Source organism: Neoarius graeffei, chromosome 20 (assembly GCF_027579695.1).
Source record: "Neoarius graeffei isolate fNeoGra1 chromosome 20, fNeoGra1.pri, whole genome shotgun sequence".
Lineage (NCBI taxonomy): Eukaryota > Metazoa > Chordata > Actinopteri > Siluriformes > Ariidae > Neoarius > Neoarius graeffei.
The window spans coordinates 34,321,993-34,343,501 of record NC_083588.1 but is presented as its reverse complement, the minus strand read 5'-3'; the positions used below and the strand labels follow the sequence as shown (position 1 = coordinate 34,343,501).

At 42.6% G+C, this 21,509-nt stretch overlaps 1 protein-coding gene across 3 annotated transcripts in view; it reads left to right on the top strand.

Annotated features, from left to right (window-relative positions):
- Positions 1-2,232: 2,232 nt before the first annotated feature.
- LOC132868573 (choline transporter-like protein 2) overlaps positions 2,233-21,509 on the top strand; it is a 112,216-nt gene continuing 92,939 nt past the window's right edge. For 2 of the 3 annotated variants that reach the window (XM_060901556.1, XM_060901560.1), the window contains exons 1-2: positions 2,233-2,375; positions 2,908-3,072. In XM_060901556.1, the coding sequence (XP_060757539.1) occupies positions 2,345-2,375; positions 2,908-3,072 (196 nt within the window). In that variant the 5' untranslated portion in view covers positions 2,233-2,344. The remainder of the gene's footprint in view (positions 2,376-2,907; positions 3,073-21,509) is intronic. The other variant, XM_060901559.1, reaches the window with a different exon arrangement.

The following is a 21,509-nucleotide window of genomic DNA, read 5'->3' as shown; positions in this document are numbered from 1 at the left end:
AAATAATAATGGGCTACACACACTACCTTGTGGAGTTCCATTTTCTACTGTATATACCTTGGAATATTCCGCACCACCTGCCACCTACAGTGGTGTAGTGGTTAGCACTGTTGCCTCACAGCAAGAAGGTCCTTGGTTTGAGCCCAGAGGCCTTTCTGTGTGGAGTTGGCATGTTCTCCCCATGTCTGCGTGGATTTCCTGCGAGAGCGCCGGTTCTCCCCAGTCCAAAGACATGCATGGCTCTAAACTGACCGTAGGTGTGAATGGTTGTTTGTATCTATGTGTCAGTCCTGCAACAACCTGGTGACTTGTCCAGGGTGTACCCTTCCTCTCACCCACAGTCAGCTGGGATAGGCTCCAGCTTGCCTCCAACCCTGTAGAACAGGATAAGCAGCTACAGATAATGAATTTATGGCTGGATGGATTTAATCTTACCGTGATTATTCGTTCCATGGTTTTGCATAATTGTGATGTTAACGCGGGCGGCATGGTGGTGTAGTGGTTAGCACTGTCGCTTCACAGCAAGAAGGCCAGTGGCTGGCGAGGGCCTTTCTGTGCGGAGTTTGCATGTTCTCCCCGTGTCCGCGTGGGTTTCCTCCGGGTGCTCCGGTTTCCCCCACAGTCCAAAGACATGCAGGTTAGGTTAACTGGTGACTCTAAATTGACCGTAGGTGTGAATGTGAGTGTGAATGGTTGTTTGTGCCTATGTGTCAGCCCTGTGATGACCTGGCGACTTGTTCAGGGTGTACCCCGCCTTTCGCCCGTAGTCAGCTGGGATAGGCTCCAGCTTGCCTGCGACCCTGTAGAACAGGATGAAGCAGCTACAGATAATGGATTTATGGATGGAAATCTTATCCTTTTTCCATGATTCCATCATAATTGTGATGTTAATGCGGGTGGCATGGTGGTGTAGTGGTTAGCACTGTCGCTTCACAGCAAGAAGGTTCTGGGTTCGAGCCCAGTGGCCGGCAAGGGCCTTTTTGTGTGGAGTTTGCATGTTCTCCCTGTGTCTGCGTGGGTTTTCTCCGGGTGCTCCGGTTTCCCCCACAGTCCAAAGACATGCAGGTTAGGCTAACTGGTGACTCTAAATTGACCGTAGGTGTGAATGTGAGTGTGAATGGTTGTCTCTGTGTGTCAGCCCTATGATGACCTGGCGAATTGTCCAGGGTGTACCCCGCCTCTTGCCCGTAGTCAGCTGGGATAGGCTCCAGCTTGCTTGCGACCCTGTAGAACAGGATAAAGCGGCTAGAGATGATGAGATGAGATGAGTATTCTAATACTAGTTCTCGTTCAGTTAATTGGAGTGGCTGTAAATAGCGAAAAGAGTGCTCGCCTGATCTGGAAAAACTAATACATGCCTTCATCTCTAGTAGGGTTGATTACTGCAATGGCCTTTTCACAGGCCTGCCAAAAAAGACCATCAAACGACTTCAGCTGGTTCAAAATGCAGCGGCGAGGGTTCTCACACGAACAAAAAGAACAGAGCACATTACTCCAATTCTAAGGTCCCTTCACTGGCTTCCAGTAAGCTACAGAATTGACTTTAAAGTGCTGGTATACTGCTGGTATACTGCTTTGTATACTGCTGGTATACAAATCTCTAAATGGTACAGGGCCCAATTACCTCTCTGATATGTTGCAGCGGCCTAACCCAATCAGATCTACCAGATCGCAACAGAAAAATTTACTATTAAAACCAGTTGTTAAAACAAAGTGTGGTGAAGCAGCTTTTAGCTGCTATGCAGTACATCTATGGAACCAACTGCCAAAGGACATTAAAAATGCTCCTGCTGTTGGCAGCTTCAAATCTAGGTTAAAGACCAAGCTGTTTTCAGATGCTTTCTGTTAAATAATTAATATTTTTACATTTTTATAATCTTTACTTTCTCTGCATGTTTTAAATTTACTTTAATTTTATTCTATTTTATTCCGCTGGTTTCTTTTTCTTTTTCTCCTTTTTTTTTCTTTTTGGCATTTTATTATTTTATTTCTACTATTGTTTAATTCTTATTATTTTCTTTTAATTCTTTTAATTAATTGTTTTAGAATAAAAATAAAATTATTTTATGTAATTTTATTTCTCTATTGTTTACTGTTTTTGCTTCTGTAAAGCACATTGAACTGCCATTGTGTATGAAATGTGCTATATAAATAAATTTGCCTTGCCTTGCCTCGCCAGTGATTGGCTGATGCGGCTGTCAATAAAAACTCTTCTCTCCTATTGGACACGAGGCAGATTTAGGTTCTGTTGTGGATTCTGTTGAGGACGCATTGGCGTAGCTAACGGGTTTTGCTGTTGTTCTTTCGGAACGGTTCCGATCTCGGAATTTCCCTACTTTAAAAGATGGATATAGAGGGCGAGGAAAAGAAATATGGTGAGTTTAAAAAATAATAAAATAACGGCGTGTACTGGCTCTGAAACTAATCAGGATAAAGCATTGCTTTCTGTTTCATTATCTTACGTTAATTATACCTCGTGTGGTGCTGGAGCGTCATTGAAGAAACTGGGTTTTCAAGTTTTTAACCGCTTTTAGTTTGACTCTTAAAGATCGAAGAAAGTGCTAATTTTTAAAGCTGGAACCCATAACGTTAGCTATTTGAAGTTGGCTGAGCGGAGCAGTTGTTTTAACACCCCACACCCAGTGTGATGGTCACTGGCGATGACGTCATACTTGCTCGTGTAATGCTGTATCTCAAGACCCCATATGGTTTCCCCGTATTTTGTACGGGAAAATGCAGTTTTTTGGCTAATACGGCGTACACTGATTTTCATACAGCAAAATTGTTTTGTATCAGATATCCCCCCCCCATTACTCCGAGAATTTTCTTGGCATCCACCATTTATTATTTTTTTCAAACACGCATGCACAATGAAACGGAACCATTTTCGATTTATGTGGTTTTCAGTTGCGCGTGGTTTTCCATCGGCTCCGACTGCCCAGACTTCTGTGACAACTACGGAAGTTATTTTCTGCCCATTTCTCGTGGAGCACAACATCCCCCCGACTGCGGCAGACCATTTTTCGCAGCTAGCAGAAAAGGAAAATGCTTCCCGATTCAAAACCTGCACAGGTCAGCATTTGTTTTTTTGAAGTTTCGTTTTAAGGCGATACTGGGAGGCACCGCTTTTGCAACTGTAACGGCTCGAGTCCCCTATCCCAATATTTTAGCTGTATTCAGCAGGTGGCGCTGTGATCAGTCCTCCACTTCCGGGTCGTTCCCAGCTAAAACAATATTTTGACAAGTTTTCGCGGCATTTTATGTAACTTTTGCAAACGATAGAATTAATAAATTTTATTGATGTTTAACTGGAATAAACGCTTATAAAATGTTGTCAAACGTACAAATACGCGAATTATCGCCCATGCCACATCCATTATTGTGCTTAAGTTAGGGCTTGTGGTCTGGGTAACCGCGTCTACTTCACGCAGCCTGTAAGAGCTCTCATCTCATTATCTCTAGCCGCTTTATCCTGTTCTACAGGGTCGCAGGCAAGCTGGAGCCTATCCCAGCTGACTACGGGCGAAAGGCGGGGTACACCCTGGACAAGTCGCCAGGTCATCACAGGGCTGACACATAGACACAGACAACCATTCACACTCACATTCACACCTACGGTCAATTTAGAGTCACCAGTTAACCTAACCTGCATGTCTTTGGACTGTGGGGGAAACCGGAGCACCCGGAGGAAACCCACGCGGACACGGGGAGAACATGCAAACTCCACACAGAAAGGCCCTCGCCGGCCACGGGGCTCGAACCCAGACCTTCTTGCTGTGAGGCGACAGCGCTAACCACTACACCACTGTGCCGCCCTGTCAGAGATATTTGTGCTTATCATGCTTATTGAGGGGCCAGTTATTGTGAAATCATAATGGTGTTTGATTTTTTTATATTAATCACACTTGAATAATCAAACATATTTCCTCAAAAGAATGCATACAGAGCAAAAGAATGCATACATTTAAAATTTGACGAGTGCTGATTCTATATTGGTGTATAGTTCATATATTTGGGGATAAGAATTCTGAAGAGCAATTCCAGCGTTATGGATGTGACATTTGGACTCAAAATGGCAACAACTGACCTAGTTAATTTTTATTCCTTTCCAGTATTTTAAAATTTGTTGTATATTTTTAAGACCTCTCATATTGGAGAAGTCATGGGAAAAAAATAATTCCCATAGTACATTTAGAACTCTAGAAAATGCCAAAAAAGACATGCGTTATGGATGTGACGGAAAAAATACCCCATTTCCAGGGTGACTACACATATTCATCAAACTTTGTGAAATTGCAAACATAATATCCAAATGCAGGCATGCATTTAATAAAGGAGTCTTAGCTGAAAATAAAAAAAGCCTTTGTTTAAAATATTTTCTATTTCAAGCAGAATCTAGGAAGAAAAAATCAGCGTTATGGATGTGACATAATTCCGTTATGGATGTGACGCATCTGAAATAGACATGGCATATGTTTAGAAAATCAGCAATTTAACCACCATAACCCTTTGAAAAACACTCTATCAGCTAAAACTATCAAAGTTCTTAAATAATATTTAGGATGGCTATTGTTTTGCTGTTTTTTGGATTTTAGCATACATTTCTGTGGCTTGTGGCAATAATATAGAATTGTACATGATCAAAGTTGATTTTAGCTTGGGTTTTACATTATAAGAAAGAAAGACTGACCGTGACATTAGGTTGGTTACAAATTGGTTCAACTTATTCACATGTGTAAAATACAGGCCTAGGTGATATCTCTGGGAGTGGTTTTGATGTATTACATGTTGCTTTATTTTTGCATGGTGAGGTTGACATTTACATGGAATTGCCCGTAACAGAAATTAACACATGGCTAAATTGGCTGTTGAACTCATTAATATAACAATAATATGGTTTTTGTGGGTGTTCTAGTTATTTGAGCCTCGGCCTGAATGATTTGGGAAAAAAAGTAAATGGCCATGAATATAGATGGGTTTATAGTATTTTGTTCAAACAACTTTACCAAATAATTTTCACTCTATGGCATGTACATGTAGTTTTGAAGGAATTTAGCAGTTGTTATTACTGATGATCACATTTTTTTGGAGAGTCAAAGTTTAAGCTGACTGTTCCACATTGTCAATCAAAATCCATTTTCCTTTTGATTATAAAATGTATGTAGACAATTACACACAAACGATGGATAAATATGCATCTTTTTATTAAATAAGATGTATGAAAATTCAAACACATTTAACATGTTTAAGCAATAACATAAACATTGACTTTTACATTTGTAAATGAACAATATAAATGCGTCACCCTGTTAACCTAACGGTAAAATTAAATATCATTAGCAACCTCAGCATATAAATAACCTTTACCATCAAACAGAATGCTGTAGTTTGTTTGCTGTAGTTTCATTCACTTAAATACCATGAATACTTAAGTTTATCTTGCATCATATCATTATCAACACATAGCTACTGGTCATCATACCTTCTCCAAAAAAAGTTACATCACAATTTCAAGGTCATTCACATATCGCAAATAACAGTATTGTGACTAGGGATCGACCGATATGTTTTTTTTTTCAGGGCCGATACCGATTATTATGGAATTGGGATGCCGATAACCGATATGTGCAACCGATAAATGTAAACGTTATAATTCACATGAAATTAAACATAGCACACACTGACACAGACCTTCATATCCATGAAATGTATGTTTAATTGTAAAATTGAACATGAAATTTTGTGCAGGGAGATGCCAGCAGCATTTGTACAATAAAGTCAAACATTAGTTAGAATAAAATGAGAAATAAAATATTCACCAATTAAAAAAAAATCTCTCCCTACTATATTACAGCTCACCATTTTCAGTGGAAAATAAATGAAAATGCACTCTGGATTCTGGATAGAGAAAGTGAGAACGGAGTGTTAAAAGCTCTGGTTAAAAGGAGCGGCTGCTCCTTTAAGAGTATATCGCTTTCCGAATCAGAAGCGCTAGCGAGGAGAATCACTTGCGCAAGAATTATAAATGCTAGTGGAGTACATTACATGGCCCGCCCATCCTAAGCGTGACGCAACACGAGAGCCTGTTCCGAGCTTAGTCTGGCCAGGCAGGCTATCTACAGCATTTCCAAGCTCCCGAAAAATCGGGAACCAATCAACTTTGAGCATCTCCAACGGCCCTGGGTAGAGGCGTGTTCAAGGCAGTGACGTAGTAGAACTGCGACCGGAAGCCATAGATTGTTTACAGAATCTATGCCGGAAGCGCTTCATTCACATCATGAACATGGAGCAGCGGCAAGCCTTTGACACAGCGGTAGATGCTGTATTGAAAGCATTCAACGGGAAGTTCTCATTGAAAACGGAGCAAAGAGCAGCCCTGGAGGTATTTATTGAAAGGAAGGATGTTTTCGCCTTGCTCCCGACCGGCTTCGGTAAGAGTTTAATCTACCAGTTAGCCCCATCGCGTTGCATACGTCAGAGGAAAGAGTGATGTGATTGGTTTAAGCTTTGTCACAGCCTTTTCTGGCTTCGACCAGTAGCAAACTGAGGCATTTCAGGGAGGCGGGTCAACCACGGGCTCTGGGAAACGGTTTGGCTTAATAGCTTGGCCAGACCAAATGCTTGGAGAGCTTTGAAGTCGCATTAGCCAGGCTAGGGAAGGACAGTCTAAGATTTATTTTTATTTTGGACTGTGTCCTCTTCTCCAACACCACTGTCAGAGAGTCCAGTTCCATGCCTACAACATGGCCGGCCTTCCTGATGATCTTATTGAGTCTGTTGGTGTCCATCTTCAAGCCACTGCCCCAGCAGATGACAGCATACAGGATGGCGCTGGCCACTACAGACTCCTAGAACATCCGCAGCATTGTTCGGCAGGTGTTGAAAGACCTCAGCCGTCTCAGAAAATAGAGATGGCTCTGGCTCTTTTTGTATAGTGTCCATGTTTTTGGACCAGTCCAGTTTATTATCCAAGTACACCCCCAGGTACTTGTATTCCTCCACCACGTCCACACTGACCCCTTGGATGTTAACAGGGTTCACTGGAGCCCTGATTCTCTTCAGATCGACCACCAGTTCTTTTGTTTTCAGATTTCAAAGCTGTATAAACTCTGACTCCTCAAACTTGCCCCTAAAATCAACAGCCATGGGCTCCTCTAAACAACTCCCTCACATTCTGAATAATAAAATAATTGATGCTCACAAACCAGGAGAAGGCTACAAGAATGTAGCAAAGTGTTTTCAGGTAGCTGTTTCCTCAGATCGTAATGTTATTAAGAAATGGCAGTTAACAGAAACGGTGGAGATCAAGGTGAGGTCTGGAAGATGAAGAAAACTTTCTGAAAGAACTGCTCATTGGATTTCTAGAAAGGCAAATAAAAACCCTTGTTTGACTGCAAAAGACCTTCAGAAAGATTTAGCAGTCCTTGGAGTGGTGGTGCACTGTTCTACTATGCAGCAACACTTGAACAAATATGACCTTCATGGAAGTCATCAGAAGAAAACCTTTCCTGCATCTTGGCCACAAAATTCAGTGTCTGAAGTTTGCAAGTGAACATCTAAATAAGCCTGATGCATTTTGGAAACAAGTCCTGTGGACTGATGAAATCAAAATAGAACTTTTTGGCCACAACGTGCAAAGGTATGTTTGGAGAAAAAAGGGTGCCAAATTCCAGGAAAAGAACACCTCTCCAACTCTGAAGCATGGGTGTGGATCCATCATGCTTTGGGGTTGTGCTGCAGCCAGTAGCACAGGGCACATTTCATTGGTCAAGGGAAGCATGGATTTGAATAAATACCAGCAAATTCTGGAAGCAAACATCACACCATCTGTAAAAAAAAGTTGAAGTTAAAAAGAGGATTGGTCCTACAATAAGATGATCCAAAATGCACCTCAAAATCTACAATTTAATACCTCAAGAGGCACAAACTGGAGGTTTTGCCATGGCCCTCACAGTCCCCTGACATAAACATCATTGTAAATCTGTGGCTAGATCTCAAACTAGCAGTGCATGCAAGACAGCCCAAGAAACTTGTAGAACCGGAAGCCTTTTGCAAGGACAAGTGTGTGAAAATCCCCCAGGTAAGAACTGAAGGATTATTAGCTGGCTGCAAAGTGTTTACAAGCTGTGATACTTGCCAAAAGGGGTGTTACTAGGTACTAACCATGCAGGGTGCCCAAACTTTTGCTTCAGGCCCTTTTCCTTTTTTGTCATTTTGAAAATGTAAAAGATGAAAAAGTTTTTGCTTAAAATGTAAAGGGAATGAGTCATCTTTATGACTTTTGGAGATAATTTCATCTTCAACTTGCTTTACTGTTCACAGTAACAGCAATTTTGACTAGGGGTGCCCACACTTTTGCATACCACTGTATGTGAAAGTAATTGTTTTTCTCTCCAATTCAAAAAATCATGTTTTATAACCAGGAGTCTAATGAGCTTGTGTTCTAGCGATCATGTTGTAAACACGGTTTGTTTCTTGGTTGTTAAAGAATAGGCAGAATATTGTACATGATTCAGTATCCTCAGCTTGATCTCGTACTCAGTGGGTTCAAGTGAATCCCTTCACTGGTTCAAGTGGTGTAAAGTAGACTGATCACACAGTCTGCTCTGAGTTTTAGGCCAAGTTTACATTAGACCGTATCTGTCTCGTTTTCTTCGCGGATGCACTGTCCGTTTACATTAAAACGCTGGGAAACGGGAATCCGCCAGCGTCCACGTATTCAATCCAGATCGTGTCTGGTCCGGTGCTGTGTAAACATTGTGATACGCGGATACGCTGTGCTGAGCTCTAGCTAGCGTAGTCATTGGACAACGTCACTGTGACATCCACCTTCCTGATTCGCTGGCATTGGTCATGTGACGCGACTGCTGAAAAACGGCGCGGACTTCCGCCTTGTATCACCTTTCATTAAAGAGTATAAAAGTATGAAAATACTGCAAATACTGACGCAAATACTGCCCATTGTGTAGTTATGATTGTCTTTAGGCTTGCTATCCTTCCACTTGCAAGTGGTAAGTGACGCGCATGCCCGATATGCACTGGGATCACACACACAGCGGCTCAGTCCCGAATCACTGCTCGTGCGCTATACTCGTGCGCTCTGTGAGCTGCGCAGGGCCGGAGTGCGCACCCTCCAGAGGGCACTCGCTGTTCAGGGCGGAGTGATTTGGAGCGCAGGATGCCTGCGGAGCCGAGCGTATCCATGTATTGGCGTTGCTGTGTGCACGAGAATCGTTTTAAAAACGTTAATCTGATGGTCCGCTGATACGGTCTAATGTAAACCCCACCTTAGTTTCACTTCATCCGGAAGACATTTGGGTTTGAGCTCAAGACATGAATACATGACAATGAGTCATTCAGTTTCAATTTTCTGATCTATATATAAACAAACATAGGACATGGTATCTCTGGTCTCAGACCACAGAATATTTAGGTGAGCAAAAGTACAGGAACAGATTGTCTTAAAGGAAACCACACAATACTGTATTTGGTTGCATATTGCTTGCTTGCTTGACTTTATCAAGTCAGTGGCCCACTAACATCACTAAACTTGTACTTTTCTTTTGTGATGCTTTTTCAAGGGGTTTGTTTTGAGGGTTTTTACCCATTCAGTCTCTTCTGAGCAGCGTTTCACTTCCTAAAGTTGGGTTCAGGCCTGATGTTTGACTTGACCAGTCTAAAACTGTCCATTCTCCTCCCTGATGGAGTCCTTTTGTTGTGTTGGCAGTGTGTTGTCTTGCTCCATGATCCTCAGTGTTCGATTGGATGCAGTTGTAAATTAGACAATATTTGTGTAGACTTCTGAATTCATTCTGCTTCTGCCATCATGAGCTCCATCAGTATGGAGTAGTGAGCCCGTTCCAGAAGCTACCATGCAAGCTCAAGTCATGACCCTACCTCCACCGTGCTTGACTGAACTTGTATGTTTTGGATCATGAGCACATCCTTTCTTTGGCTTTTCCATCACTTTGGTAGAGGGTAATCTTGGTTCCAGAACTTTTCTGGCTCATCTCTGTATTTCTTTGTGAATTACAATCTGCTCCTTTGATTTTTACTGTTGCTCGGTGTAAAAATGTCAAGTGTGGGTTTTGTTGATGGACCAGCAGGTGAATAAGAGGGGATGGATTTAGTAGCACCAGCCCACCTTAAAACGTGTAGTACCTCCCTATTAAGTACTGGGTCTGGTATAAAACTCTTCAATACCCCTTACAGTTTGGACTAAAATGGGACTATGTTGTACAGTGCCCTTTTACAATTAGGCTACGTTCACACTGCAGGCTGAAGTGACTCAAATCCGATCTTTTCGCCCATATGTGACCTGTATCCAATCTTTTATTGACAATATGAATGACACAGATCCGATTTTTTTTCAAATCCGACCCAGGCCGTTTGGATATGTGGTGCTAATTCCGATTCCTATCCGCTCTTTTCATATGCGACTTCAGTCTGAACCGCCAGGTCGCATTCATCCGACTTACACGTCATCAACAAGCCACAAACGTCACTATTCTGCGCTGAAGTAGGCGGCGGGTCTCTCAAAAAAGTTACAACATGGCACATAATCACGGGCGCAGATAGAGGGTGGGACGAGTCATATTTAAATTCACCTCGTTCGGTCCCCCCCACTTATAGGGAGGAAAAAACGTCTATGCTGTCTTTCTTTGCATAAGGCAAACCTCACGGAAAAATCAAAAGACTAATTACCATTCAATTTATTGAGGTGCACAGCAGTGTATACATATAGTTGCAACAACTCACATAAAACAAAACAAAGACTGATATTCGGTTGGTTGAGCTGCGTAGACTGCACAGGTTGCGAGCTCGAGCTTGGTTGCTATGGTTACTAACAACAAGTTTGACAGGCATGTTGGGGTTGGTTTGCTGGCAGCTTTGTCCCCCCCCAGTTTTTTGTCCCCCCCCAGTTCAAAAAACGTATCTGCGCCCCTGCGCATGACATCAATGCGAGGGACGCTTCGGGCTGTGAAGGTTCTGAATCTTCTCAATGGAAGGACGCAGAGGTTAGGGAGCTGATTTCCATTTGGGGGGATGCAGCTATTCAAGCTAGATTGGATGAGTCATACCGCAACCGGGCGGTTTTACTTCCGTAAACACTGGCCATGCTCACTGCGTGTGACGTCGTCGTATCCTGCAGTGCGCATGCGGAACACTTTTAGGTCGTTTTTCGTTCATACTGAGGATCACATACAAGTCGCATATATTTGTTAATGTGAACGACCTCACAAAAAAATCGGATTTCACAAAAAAATCGGAATTGAGCATTAAGCCTTGCAGTGTGAACGTAGCGTTATTGGCCCCTATAGTAAAAAGGGTTGGGGAGAATCCACCTTTTGGTGAAGGAGCTCCATCTCACACTGAAAAAATTAGAAAAATCCAACATTTAATTAAAATTTATTCAGAGAAAAACAGATCCCTTATCAAGAAGTTATTTTTCAACAAAAACATATGCCCCTGGACAACAATTATTGGCACGCCTGGAAATGGTGACTGTAGTAAATGTAACTGAAGCAAGTTTCCCATTTAAATTGTACATTTTTGAGTTGGCTGGAGTGTGTAGGAACTTTTAAAGCTGTAATCCATGACTTCCTGATTAACTGGGGTACAAATGAGGTGACGCAGTGACCAAATTCCTTTAGTCATTCATCAACATGTGAAAGATAAGAGAACACCCAACCCAGATGAGGCAGAAGGGTGTTGACCTTCATGAGTCAGGGAATGGTGGTGGGTTTTTACCTCCGCCAAGGAGGTTATGTTTTCGGTAGCGTTGGTTTGTTTGTTGGTTTGTCTGTTAGCAATGTTACAGGAAAAAGTAATGAACGGATTGCTCTGAAATCTTTTCCAGAGGTGTGACTGGGCACAAGTAACAATCCATTAAATTTTGGTGGTGATCCAGATCACCTTCTGGATCCCAAATTTTTTTTAAAGGATTCTTGGCAGAGGTCTGCGCTCTGAGTGCTTTTCTAGTTGTGTGTGGTGTGTTTTTTTTTTTTTTTTTTAATTTAAAAAAAAAAAAGCTGCTTGTCTGAATGTCCATTTCTACTGTTGGGGCAATGTCTAGATAGTTACAAACTTTCCTAGAAGAGGACCCAAGTTTTTGCCCAAATGTACAGTGAGGAGGAGGGTAAGGGAGGCAAAAAAAAATCCCCAAGGATCACTGTTTGGTGAATTTTATAAGGAAAAGTAAAATCTTGGTTTCAGAGTCTTCCAAACCACCATCAGATGCCACCTTCATGCCAACAGATTATTTGGAAGGTCTGCTGGGGGAAGTCTTTTGTCAGTTAAGCACCTGAAGTTTGCAAAACGCTACTACAACTTTGACTGGAACTGTGTTCTCTGGGCTGTTGAAACAAAAATGGAGCTTTTTGGCAATAAACACTCAAGGTGGGTTTGGCATAAAAAGAAGGATGGCTATAATGAAAACTTGATTCCCAACTGTAAAATATGGTGGAAATTCTGTGATGTTTCAGGTTTTTTTTTTTTTTTTTTTTCCCTCCAAAGGCCCTGGAAACCTTGTTGGGGTACATGGCATCATTGACTACATGAAATACCAGGACTTTTTGATTTAAAAAAAAAATCTGTCAGGAAACTAAAACTAGGTCAGCATTGGATCTTCTAGCAGGACAATGATCTGAAGCACATATCCAACTCATCTCATCTCTAGCCGCTTTATCCTTCTACAGGGTCGCAGGCAAGCTGGAGCCCATCCCAGCTGACTACGGGCGAAAGGCGGGGTACACCCTGGACAAGTCGCCAGGTCATCACAGGGCTGACACATAGAACCATTCACATTCACACCTATGGTCAGTTTAGAGTCACCAGTTAACCTAACCTGCATGTCTTTGGACTGTGGGGGAAACCGGAGCACCCGGAGGAAACCCACGCGGACACGGGGAGAACATGCAAACTCCGCACAGAAAGGCCCTCGCCGGCCACGGGGCTCGAACCCAGACCTTCTTGCTGTGAGGCGACAGCGCTAACCACTACACCACCGTGCCGCCCATATCCAACTCAACACTCCAAATAGTTAGCTGACCGCAGAATCGGGCTTATGCCATGGCCTTCAGTCCCCTGACCTGAACCCCAGTGAAAACCTGTGGGGTGAGCTGAAGAGGAGAGAGTATAAGGACCCTGGGTGATTGTGGAGAGATCGTGTAAAGAGGAATGGCCTCCAATGCCCTGCTGTTTTCTCCAACCTTATAAAATGTTATAGGCGAAGACTCGATGCTTTACTGACAAAGGGAGGTTGTACAAAGTATTAAATACAGGGGTGCCAATAATAGCAATTTAAAAAAAAAATCTAGATGAGGGACTTGTTTTTCTCTGAATAAAATTCAGTTAAAGGCTGGATTTTTCTCTTTTTTCAGTGTGAGATGAAGCTACTTCACCAAAAGGTGGATTTGAGCCTTTAAACTTTTTTTTTTTTTTTTTTTAAATTTAGTTTACTAATCTTTATGGGGGGTGGTAATTGTGGAGGGCACTATCTGTAGTGTGTGTGTGTGTGAGATCTATTAATTACACACACAACACTTTGTTAGGAACACACATCCACTTACTCTTGTGTGTTTTGTCTAATCAGCCAATCATGTGGCAGCAGTGCAATACATAAAATCCTGCAGCTACAGGCCAGTAGATTTGGGTAATGTTCACATCAAAACGGTGTTGAGGGAGGTCAACAGAGAATGGCCAGACTGGTGTGAGCTGACAAACACTACAGTAACTCAATCACTCTGTACAATTGTGGTGAGGAGAAACTCCTCTCGGAATGCACACCTCTGCCTCAAGGATCGAAGTGGAGTTACAGCAACCGAAGACCGTGCCGGGTTGCATGTCTGTCAGCCAAGAACAGAAAGTTGAGGCTGCAGTAGGCACAGGCTCAACAAAACTGTACCATTGAAGACTGGAGGAAGAAAAATGTAGCTTAATCTGATGAATCTTTACCATCAAATGGTAAATAATAAATACAGTAAATAGTCCTATTTGACAACTGTAGTAATCCATATTACATCAAGAACCTCTCAACTAAGTAAAGAGAAATGACCGTCCATCATTAATTGAAGGCATGAAGTGTCTAAAGCCTAGGTCACAACCGGACGTACGATTTTATTTATTTATTTATTTTTTAATTTTTTAATTTTTTTATTTTTTGGCCGTGCAGTTTTTGGCGTTTCCCAAATCGCTGCCTTTTTGTTCATGGAGAAAGACACATGTTGGCCATAAGTTTGTCTTGCAACCTGAAAAAAATGTAAGCACCCGTAGAGTTTGTTTGACATGACAAAGAACCTCTGTGGCTGGTCTGCGGCCAGTCAACGGCTCGAAAATCAGCACGTCACGCGCGCGCCCTCTGTGCGGTGGGGTTTTTTTTTTTTTGCACGTAGACCGGCCGTAGAAGCACGTACGGCCGGTTGTGACCGAGGCTTTAGTTATTAAAAATATATTTAAAAAACCAAAAACATTGAATTAGGTGTCCAAACTTTTGACTGGTACTGTATCTTTTACTCAACACAGGACAAGATGGTCTAGTTGTTCATTGTTCTGTGTGTTTATTTTCCTGTGTATTGTTTGCAATCATTTCATGGTCATGTATTTGCACTTTATATAGGCCTGTGTACTACATAAACCTGCCACTCTATTGTGTTCCATGGCTTCCCAAATGAAGCGTTCGCCTAATGGCTAGAGAAGCAGCTTTGGGACAAAAAGGTTGCTGGTTTGAGTCCCTGGACCAGCAGGAATGGCTGAAGTGTCCTTGAGCAAGGCACCTAACCCCCAACTGCTCCCCAGGCTGCTTTGGGTATCTTGTATGTTGCTCTGGATAAGATTGTACGCTAAATGTAAATGCCTGTAATTGTAACGTTTCGATGTATAAAGGTTGTATGGTGGCATGCCAACTTGAAACACTGGAGGAAAAAAAAATCTGTTAACTCTAATTCTGTTTTTGGAATGAACAAGAAAAGGTCACTGAAGTTGAATTTGACATGGAGGTGTGTGTGTGTGTGTGTGTGTGGTATTTTCTTTCCCCCTTTTCCTTAAATCCTCAACTTTACTCTGATTTGTACTTGCCTGAGTTGCAGTAGGCCAGTTGTGAGAAGGTGACTGTGGTTCTGAACTTTACTTTTGTTAATGTACAAACAATTTTCTGTTTCCTGTACGATGGAAGGCATTGAATTGGCCTGCAAGATGTTGTGCAACAGTAGAGAAACATTTAGTGCTACGTTTAGAGGAGCATGTGGTGCTGCTGTAGTTGTATGGAGTACAATACAAATTCTGCATAATTTATATTATGTAACAACCAAGCTACTTAATTTGTATCACGTAGAGTCATGAGAAAAAGGATGACTAGTAACTTTGCGTCTAACCATAACGGTTCATAACTTCATGAATTGTCTTGTCTGGTGCCAGAATTTACAAATCTTCAGCTGTGACTGAAGGTCCTTAATCACTGGCACAGTCTGTGATAATGTATATCATTATACATACAGGACACTTTGCGGTCCGGGTTCCATCAAATCCTGTGCTCTGATTGGCTGGCGAGCGGGTCCGTACCCTACGATACAGACCTCTGGCGACTCGCTCGTTCACAACAACAAACATTTTTCGCATTTCTCAGGAGAATAGTATTAATTTTACATAATGGATAGTGATAACGACCATGCTCACAGCGAACATGAGTTTTACTACCCTGAGGAAGAAGAAATGGAGAATATTTCAGGAGAAAACTAAACCTGTAACTGTTGCCAACGCTGAGCAAAAACATGGCTGAATCCTGAATGACTCAATTTTGTATAAATGGGGGACTACATAGGCGGCAAAATGTAGTGTTCCACCCCCCACCCCACCCCCCCACCCCTGCCATGGAAGTGCACTTGTATACTGAGGAGGAAGCCATTTGCATTACAGCCGTGAATGAGGATTCAAATTGATGGCTCGGCTCAGTTTTCCCTTTCGGGTGCTCTCGTTTTCTTAGAATTTGGTAAAGAAAAAAAAATTATTTACCAGCTTGAGGTTGGTCTGCATCGTGAAATACCATGACCTCTGCCTTGAATACTGACCTCGGCCCAGAGGGCCTCGGTCAGTACTTTCAAGACCTCAGTCATGGTATTTCACGATACAGACCTCCCAGCTCATAAATAACATGTATTCTATTCCCTTCTAGTGGGCTTCATTCATTTGGTTTAGTAGCATGTAATATTGTTAGCATATTGGTTATCCTACGTGCATTACGTCACTCTACCCAATGGAGAATGAGCATTGAAATATGGTTTTATGATATTGCATAGTTGTCAAGACATGTCACACTTCGGAGACAATTTACCGTATTTTCTGGACTATAAGCCGCTACTTTTTTCCTAGGTTTTGAACCATGCGGCTTATACAAAGGTGCGGCTATTCTGTGGATTTTTCTTCCACCGCTAGGGGCGCTCTAACCGGAAGTAGAATCAAAAATAAGATAGACGAAAAATCAATGCAAAGAAGAATTAGCAGATCTTTAGCAGATAGAACACGCACGACAAATTACTAACTGGTAATTATTTTCAAATCCAGCGAAGATGATTAAAGTGACTTGTGGTTTCAAAGACAGGAGAAATGAAGGTAAATAAATACTGGTTATTTTCTCTTGGTTCTGTTCCGTTTTAATCAGCAAAGTTGCTGCCGTGTTAAAAGGCACTGTTCGGAAAGAATCTGTTCAGGTACATACATGTACATTTACAGTACAAAATCGTTCTGTACATGCAGTAAATATCTAATTTTTCAACATAGATATCTGCGGCTTATAGCCCGGTGCGGCTTGTATATCTTTTAAAAAATTTTTTTTTTTTTTTAAATAGAGCGGATGCGGCTTATATACAGGTGCGCTCTATAGTCCAGAAAATACGGTATGTGCTAGTGGGCAGCTGTTTTGCAAATTGTCACAAACATGGCTGCCAGGTTTGCTTCATTAAATTAAGATTTTGAGAGAATTCTGAAAGAGAAAGATGCGTTGAACACCTGAACAGTGTGTGTGTGTAATAGTAATATTGGCTGGCTTTTTTTTGTGGTATATCAGATATATTCAATTCTGCTAGCATGATATTGAACTTTTGTCTTCAACTCATTCAGTATCATGCTAGCTGAATTGAATATATCTGATAAACCATAAAAAAAAAAGCCAGCCAATAATATTTACTAGCTCTCAATGACTTAAAGCTAGAAGCCATTAGTTTTAGCTAAATTAAACTAGGTTTAGTTGCTAGTCAGCTGTTGGGAGCTACTGAAAGGCGAGATTAGCTTGGTATAGTAAACCTTTGAATATTTGACTGACTTGTTAAAAATGAATTTAAGTAACCAGTGGAAGTAATATACCCTTTGTGTGCAAGATGCTCCATTACACCCACTCTCATCTCATCTCATCATCTCTAGCTGCTTTATCCTGTTCTACAGGGTCGCAGGCAAGCTGGAGCCTATCCCAGCTGACTACGGGCGAAAGGCGGGGTACACCCTGGACAAGTCGCCAGGTCATCACAGGGCTGACACATAGACCCAGACAACCATTCACATTCACACTCGCGGTCAATTTAGAGTCACCAGTTAACCTAACCTGCATGTCTTTGGACTGTGGGGGGAAACTGGAGCACCCGGAGGAAACCCACGGGGAGAACATGCAAACTCCACACAGAAAGGCCCTCGCCGGCCACGGGGCTCGAACCCAGACCTTCTTGCTGTGAGGCAACAGCACTAACCACTACACCACCATGCTGCCCTCACCCACTTTCACAGTATTTTAATTAGCATGGTGTAGTGGATGTCAGTAGAGGATCTAGCCTATATACAGCCATTGGGATTGGAACTGCTGCCTGTAATTAAAGGGTAGCACCAAGTCTTTTGGAAATCTGATTCAGGATCTGTTTTAAAAGCAAGTTCCCCAAACTGTAGTTTGGCACCATTTTCTGTCATGGAGCTGCTTGTGCAAATGTTTTAGATTAAGTATGGTGGATGTGTTTTAGAACATTTAAAAAAAAAAAACTTTTGAGAGTAATTGTACAAAATGTTCATAGCCACAATGTATCTGAATCAGATCTCTGTGCAGCAATGAAAGAAGCAAAACATATGATTTTTCATACATTTGGAATGAACGTAAAACTATATGAAACCTTGACATCTGGTACAACTGTGTCTTTGGTCTCTATTTTGGCTCTGATGAAGTTCAAAGTTCATCAGAGGCAGAGGTTTGTGTATTTATATAAATAGAGCTTGGTATACAAACTGTTATTCAGAATTACTTTAATCCCTGGAGGGAAATTCAAAATTGCAACCAAGCTCCTGAATCAAGGAAGAAGTAAATGTGTCTAAAAATAGAAGATAAAATAGTCCTTAAAGAATAAATAAAATAAAATTCAATAAGTTCTCCCCGTGTCCGCATGGGTTTCTTCCGGGTGCTCCGGTTTTCCCCACAGTCCAAAGACATGCAGGTTAGGTTAACTGGTGACTCTAAATTGACCATAGGTGTGAATGTGAGTGTGAATGGTTGTCTGTGTCAGCCCTGTGATGACCTGGCGACTTGTCCAGGGTGTACCCCACCTTTCGCCTGTAGTCAGCTGGGATAGGCTCCAGCTTGCCTGCGACCCTAAAGAAGGATAAAGCGGCTAGAGATGATGAGATGAAATTCAATAACTTAAGTAAAAGCAAAATGAAGTGTGTGGGTTTTTTTTTTTTAAATATACAATGATTCCTATATACATATATTGCACCAGAGTTAAGGATACATGGTAAGGCAGTGTACCACAGTTATACAGTGGCATTGTACAGCTTGACAGCAACAGGTAGGAATGATTTCCTGTGTCTCTCAGTTGTGCAGTGTGGAAGAATCGGCCATTTACTGAACGTGCTCCTGTGGCTGATCAGCTCCTTATGTAGAGGGTGGGAAGGACAGTCTAAAGGTGTATTCAGACCAGGATAGTTCGATAGTTCACTTGCTTTGGTCCGAACCAAATGTGTGTGGTTTTTTCTTTTTTCATTTTGGTGCGGTTTGCTTTCACACTGTACATTTTAGTAAGCGGACCAAAATCTGTCAACAAAGCCACTCGCCCTGAGGTCGTTCAGCTATTGGTCAGAGACGACACGCGCGCAAAGCGTTAAGTTCAAAAGTAGTCATGGAGGCTTTCCGTGCTGTTATTCTTTTTAATGTCATCAAAGCTATATGTTTTTTCCAGTTTTTACTGTTTTCACAATTGTGTGATTTACTATGCTGTTGTACAAGTAATTTATCAACGACTTCAAAGGGCAAGGCAGCTACGGAGGATGGCGCTGATGAGCGCACATCATGTTGTGACAGTTCTGGCTCTTCACGCAAGACGGAGGAGGTATGTGTCGGGATATTCACCTTATCCATCGTAATAGATGAATTTCTTTTTTGCGTTGCTAGTACCGCCACTTTTTGAAAGAATGTCCCTGATTTTAATGTAGGTCTGACGGCGTTTCTTCACTTTTAGCCGACATTGTTCTGGGGAGAGCGTGAACCCCTTCTTCATTTTCTCACTGAATACAGCAAACACGTCGGCATTTGTGTGTGTTCTCTCCAAAAGCTCAGATATGTGGACATCTGCCCATATATCCACAAGGGTACGCGTTTCTTCCTCGGCCCACGTTTGCCCCCTACTCATTTTTTGTACTCTGTAGTCTAGCCTACCACTGGGCTGAATGACTGTTGTAAGGTTCCCTTGACAACCGAAACAGTGTTTGCACTTTGCGGTGGAGTGTCAAGACTCTGTTTCCCATAATGCTGGACAAACGATGGAAGCTCCCGAGGTACAAAAAAGCAAAACTGTCGGATTAGGTCCGGTCTGCTTTCACACCTCCAAAAGATCCGCACCAGAGTTCCTTTGGTCCGGACCGAATCCGACCTTGCAGCTTGGTCTCTGTCCGCTTGTTTGGTCCGGACCAGAGTTCGGTGGCTTGTATTCAGACCAACCCAAAAGGTCCGAACCAAGGGAAATTTGGTTTGTTTGGTCCGGACCAAACAACGTAGGTGTGAATACACCCTAAGTTTGTGAGTGAGACAAACAGACTCCTCTCCTCCAACACCAGTGTCAGAGAGTCCAGTTCCATGCCTATAACATGGCCGGTCTTCCTGATGATCTTATTGAGTCTGTTAGTGTCCTTCACCTTCAAGCCGCTGCCCCAGCAGACAACAGCGTACAGGATGGCACTGGCCACCACAGACTCTTAGGCTACGTTCACACTGCAGGCTGAAGTGACTCAAATCCGATCTTTTCGCCCATATGTGACCTGTATCCGATCTTCTATTGACAATATGAACGACACAGATCCGATTTTTTTTCAAATCCGACCCAGGCCGTTTGGATATGTGGTGCTAATTCCGATTCCTATCCGCTCTTTTCATATGCGACTTCAGTCTGAACCGCCAGGTCGCATTCATCCGACTTACACGTCATCAACAAGCCACAAACGTCACTATTCTGCGCTGAAGTAGGCGGCGGGTCTCTCAAAAAAGTTACAACAACATGGCGCATAATCACGGGCGCAGATAGAGGGTGGGACGAGTCATATTTAAATTCACCTCGTTCGGTCCCCCCTACTTATAGGGAGGAAAAAACGTTTATGCTGTCTTTCTTTGCATAAGGCAAACCTCACGGAAAAATCAAAAGACTAATTACCATTCGGTTTATTGAGGTGCACAGCAGTGTATACATATAGTTGCAACAGCTCACACAAAACAAAAAGACTGATATTCGGTTGGTTGAGCTGCGCAGACTGCACAGGTTGCGAGCTCGAGCTTGGTTGCTATGGTTACTAACAACAAGTTTGACAGGCATGTTGGGGTTGGTTTGCTGGCAGCTTTGTCCCCCCCCCCCCCCCCCCCAGTTTTTTGTCTCCCCCCCCCCCCCCCCCCCCCAGTTCAAAAAAACGTATCTGCGCCCCTGCGCATGACATCAATGCGAGGGACACTTCGGGCTGTGAAGGTTCTGAATCTTCTCATTGGAAGGACGCAGAGGTTAGGGAGCTGATTTCCATTTGGGGGGATGCAGCTATTCAAGCTAGATTGGATGAGTCATACCGCAACCGGGCGGTTTTACTTCCGTAAACACTGGCCATGCTCACTGCGTGTGACGTCGTCGTATCCTGCAGTGCGCATGCGGAACACTTTTAGGTCGCTTTTCGTTCATACTGAGGATCACATACAAGTCGCATATATTTGTTAATGTGAACGACCTCACAAAAAAATCGGATTTCACAAAAAAATCAGAATTGAGCATTAAGCCTTGCAGTGTGAACGTAGCGCTAGAACATCCGCAGCATCGTTTGGCAGCTGTTGAAGGACCTTAGCCATCTCAGAAAATGGAGATGGCTCTGGCCCTTTTTGTATACAGTGTCCACGTTTTTGGACCAGTCCAGTTTATTGTCCAAGTACACCCCCAGGTACTTGTATTCCTCCACCATGTCCACACTGACCCCTTGGATGTTAACAGGATTCACCAGAGCCCTGATTCTCTTCAGAT